Genomic DNA, 4,294 nt, shown 5'->3' with positions numbered 1-4,294 from the left:
AACTCTATAACTGTGCATTAGGCAGCAGCTCAAGGTATATTCTGAAGTTGCCCCTTAGAGACTTCACAGGCTAAACCTTCCTCAGAAGGGCTTCTGGAAGAGGAATTACGTTTCTTTTAGCTGCAGGGGAGTTGAGGCTCGAGTTTCCCTCCTGTTTACCTGTTGGCACTTCCAGTGATCCTGCCCCCAACAGCCCCGTCTCTTGCTTCTCCACAGCCAGCAGTGCTCTTCCCCAGGAGCCCCTTGCTTTGCAAACTCTTGGAAATTCTACTAAACCGTGCCATTGCACCCCAGGACCCAGTTGTGCTGTATCTTAGTGGTGATGTCTAGTTGCTTATTCGGCAGTAATTCCAAGGCCTACCTTCAGAGGGAAAAGAGTCACTGCTAGCACGTTTAATCGATCACCAGGTGCTTTTGAGCACTTCCTATGTGCTGAGCACTGTGCTAGGTGCCATGGGGGACACTCAGAAGCAGGTTAAGTCCTGACTCAGGGCACATACAATCTACTTTGAGGAGACAGGAGGATAGATGTGGGTCAAAGGCCACAGCCTCAGTAAGGCTTGTTGATGAGAGATGGCAGGTGACCTGTAGCAAGCTAGATTGGAAGGACATCTCAGAGGGCCTAAGTCTTAATTGAAAGGAGGATTTTCCCAGGCAGAGATGATGGGGGTAGAGGCGAGGGAACCAAGTATAAGAGCTGCGAAGGTTAAGCCAGCCTCTCTTGGGTCTGGCTGAGCTGTTCATCTGCCAGGTGTAGAAAGGCCTGGTTGGGAAGAAAGGCTGGGACTGGGGTGTGGAATTCTAAAGGACCAGGTCGTTGGGTTTGCTTGAAATGGCATCATGGACCAAGGGCAGTGTGGGAGGTCTTAGAACCCAGGCCCTTAATTCTTCACTGAGACCCAGGGTGACAGGTCCAGCTTTTCAATGGCTGAGCAGTCCACAAAGTCTTGTGGGTAGCTGTTAGGCTGGAATACATTCAGTGGGACCTTGGTGATATGGGTGTTGTCACAGACAAGGCGTGAGAAGGACATTTTCCGTAGAGAGTCCTGCTGCCTCTTCGTGAAGACCCCAGGGTTTTCCCACCAGAACCTGCAGAGACAGAGAATGTTCATTCCATCCAGTCCTGCTGTGGCCTCGCCCCACTCTGCCACAGGGGAAGGAAGGATCATTTGCACTATGAAAAGGCCCCACTCATCCTGAGGTCTGGAATTAGTCCTCATGCAGGAGGATGTAGGACTGTGGGGACACGCACCTTGGAGAAGGGCTCCACCCTGCCCTCCCTGCTGAGGTCTCCCTTGCCTGTCTCCATCACGGATCTGCTGGAACTGCTTGCCCAGGAGGCAGGCCAGGAGAGGCCCCACCCGGCCCCTTTTCACTAGGGGCTCAGCAGTGGCCCCTATCCAGATGTCGATGTTGTCAGGGCTCCTGTAGAGATCCAGTAACTTCTTGGCCAGCCCCTTATTCTTTAGCACAGCAGTCATCTCCTCCAGTGTCTGAGGCCGTGAGAGGCCGCAAAAGCGTCTCCAAGAGTTGTAGCCTAGGATAGAGAGGGTGAGGCTGTCTCATGCCAGGGACTTCCTGCTCATAGCCCTCCGTTGGGGACATACCCATTCTATCTCTGTCAGCCCTAAGAAGCCTGGGCTCACAGCCTTTGGGGCAGAGAGGCAGTGATCTGTTATTTTTTATCTGTGGCACGGTAGTCCTCAGGATGCTTGTAGGTTATCCGAAGCATATTATCAATATGTAAATTGAAGAACAGAAATGTTAAGTAATTTGCCCAAAGTCCCTTAACTAATAAACAATGCAACTGGGATTTAAACTCAAGTAATCTAGCTTGTAATTACCACAGGGTATCCCAAAAGTCAGATAAATATTCTACAAAATTTCATAATGAATATTTTGTGAATAAAGGTACATTTAGCTGCAATTTCCCATTTTTCTATATATGGCAACTTTCGGGACATACTATATATTACATTTGCCATTCATAGGTACAAAAGAAAGGTCTCATAGTCATCTATGTCTCTATGTTCTTTTCTTAATCTTGCTTGAGCTTTTAAACTGCTTTTACATGTTAGTTGTCAATCTCTTTTTCATCTCAGGAATTCTAAGATAATACTAGATCTGTGCTCTTGTCTCTGCATTAGGGAAAATGGAAGATTCCACTCTGTAGAGGAACAACATGTGTTTTAAAAACCGGCCTTCCTTCTATTTCAGAATTGAACAGATTCCCAGGGTTACAGAAAAGAGTCACTAAGAGTCCTAGAAAGTAGCTATAAGTTCCCCCGCCCAGGCCAAGACCCCAGGCCTGCTCACCAGGCTGCCCATGGTCCCGGCCACGCTGTATATTGATGGCAGCCAGGTCAAAGCCATGGATCTTATGAGTTGGCTGGAAAAGCTTGTTGCGCAGCTCTCCCGTCATCATTTTATTCTGTTTCACCAACTTGGCCTTTTTGGCCAGCAGGCCCCGCACCAGAGGATCAAGTCCACCTGTCAAGAGAGACCCAGAAGCTATCCTTGGGATGGAGTAGGGTGGGGACATCTTCTAGGCTGGCCCCCGCCTCCACCAGACATTTTCTCTTGGTTGAAAGTTGGGCCACCTGAACATCTTGGGTTGGAATTAGGGAGAGAAAATCACAACAGAGCCTTCAGGGTGTGCTCAGGGGCAGAGGAGAGCCCAGGCTGCCTGCTTTAAGGGTGGCAGAAAGGGTGGGATAGTGATGTGAATATAAATGTCAAGATTTTTTTCAAGCTCTAGTTCATGGAGTCAGCTCCTTCTCTTTCCCTATATTCTGCTGAGCAACATTGCAGAATGGAAAGCGGTGGCATAAGTCTTTAGGAAGTAGCCTTGACTCATTAGGCCTTACATAAAGCCAGTTTTAGCACAGTTGAGGGATAAAGAAAAGCTGGGTCCCACCTCTGGCACCTCATAGAGGTGGAAGACTTTAGAGGAGAGTAGAAAAGAGCAATTTATTTACCAAACCTATGAATTCTTTCTTTAGAGGTTAGAGAAGCAAGCGTAGGGCAGGGAAAAGAGATGGGGAAATCCCAGGTAGCTTAGAAGGGAAAAAATAATACTAGCTAGTATTTATTGATCACCTCCTTTGTGTCAGGAACCATTACAGGGTGCTCTACACATGTACAGGCAATCCCTTAGTTACAAACATCTGACTTATATATAACTCACACTTACAAACAGAGGATATTACAGTAAGTCTCTGAGTTATAAACATCCAACTGACATAGGAATTGCACTTACAAACAGAGGCTATTACAGGTAATAGATAAATGTACCTATTCCAAATTATATGTAAATTCAACTTAAGAACAAACCTACAGAACCTATCTCATTCACAACCTGGGGACTGCCTGTATCTCATTTAATTTTTTTGGATATTTGCATGAGATGCAAATTATTATTGTCTCAATTTTACAAATGAAGAAACAGGCTCAGTGAGGTCAATTTATCTGCTGACGGTCACGCAGAAGTGCTTAGAATCTGACTTGCTAGCCTTCCCTATGAGCAGTTTGCAGAGAGGCAAAGCCAGGTAGGTGATAGCACTTTCCTGAAAGAACATACCATCTTTGACTATCCTCCAGGTGTTGAAGAAGAGGGTGTGCAGAGCAAGTTCTGGTTCTGGACCCCATGGCTGATAATTCTCATCTAGACGGGACACAGTAGAGGGGACTTCCAAATGGCCAAAGCGGAAAGCGAAGGTGAAAACGTTGGAAAGTCGGGGATCCACAGATTCATTGTAGCTTTGGTATGGAGGGATCCACTTCTGCATCTCGTCACCTAACACAATGGGTAGGTAATCCCTGAAGGTGATAATCTGCAGGGAGAAATGAGGAAAGGGTCTGAGAAGGTTTAAACTTCTGCAGGAGGCGGCTGGAGAAGAAGAGCACTGGCAAAGAGGGATGAGCAGTCAAAAATGAAGACTGGCAAATGGATAGCATGTATGTTCTACTAAAGACCCCAACATACTCCTTTCAGATGGATATCAAACCCTGGGTCATCTCAAATCAAACAGAGAATGTTTTCTCTGCATCTATTGGCAGGTCTTTGTTTTTGCTTCTGTTGATATAGTAACTTACATTTATGGACTTGTGTATGTTAAACCAGCCTTGCATCCCTGGGATGAAACCTACTTGATCATGGTGTATCACTATTTTGATGAGAAGGTGTGATCTATTGGCTAGGATTTTATTGAGAATTTTTTGCATCTATATTTATTAGTGAAATTGATCTGAAATTCTCTTTTTTAGTTGAGTCTTTTCCTGGTTTTGGTATCTA

The 4,294-nt window shown here is 46.0% G+C and overlaps 1 protein-coding gene across 2 annotated transcripts in view; it reads right to left on the bottom strand.

The window, feature by feature from the left end:
- Nucleotides 1-680: 680 nt before the first annotated feature.
- LPO (lactoperoxidase) overlaps nt 681-4,294 on the bottom strand; it is a 33,632-nt gene continuing 30,018 nt past the window's right edge. Inside the window, exons 10-13 of one of the 2 annotated variants that reach the window (XM_012808765.2) lie at nt 3,581-3,833; nt 2,317-2,490; nt 1,300-1,537; nt 681-1,089 (exon numbers count right to left, since the gene is read on the bottom strand). In XM_012808765.2, coding sequence (XP_012664219.1) covers nt 882-1,089; nt 1,300-1,537; nt 2,317-2,490; nt 3,581-3,833 — 873 coding nt within the window. In that variant the 3' untranslated portion in view covers nt 681-881. The remainder of the gene's footprint in view (nt 1,090-1,299; nt 1,538-2,316; nt 2,491-3,580; nt 3,834-4,294) is intronic. The other variant, XM_012808766.1, reaches the window with a different exon arrangement.

Source organism: Otolemur garnettii, unplaced genomic scaffold (assembly GCF_000181295.1).
Source record: "Otolemur garnettii isolate 467f Iridium unplaced genomic scaffold, OtoGar3 scaffold00094, whole genome shotgun sequence".
Taxonomy (NCBI): Eukaryota; Metazoa; Chordata; class Mammalia; order Primates; family Galagidae; genus Otolemur; species Otolemur garnettii.
This window is presented reverse-complemented; position numbering and strand designations above follow the sequence as displayed.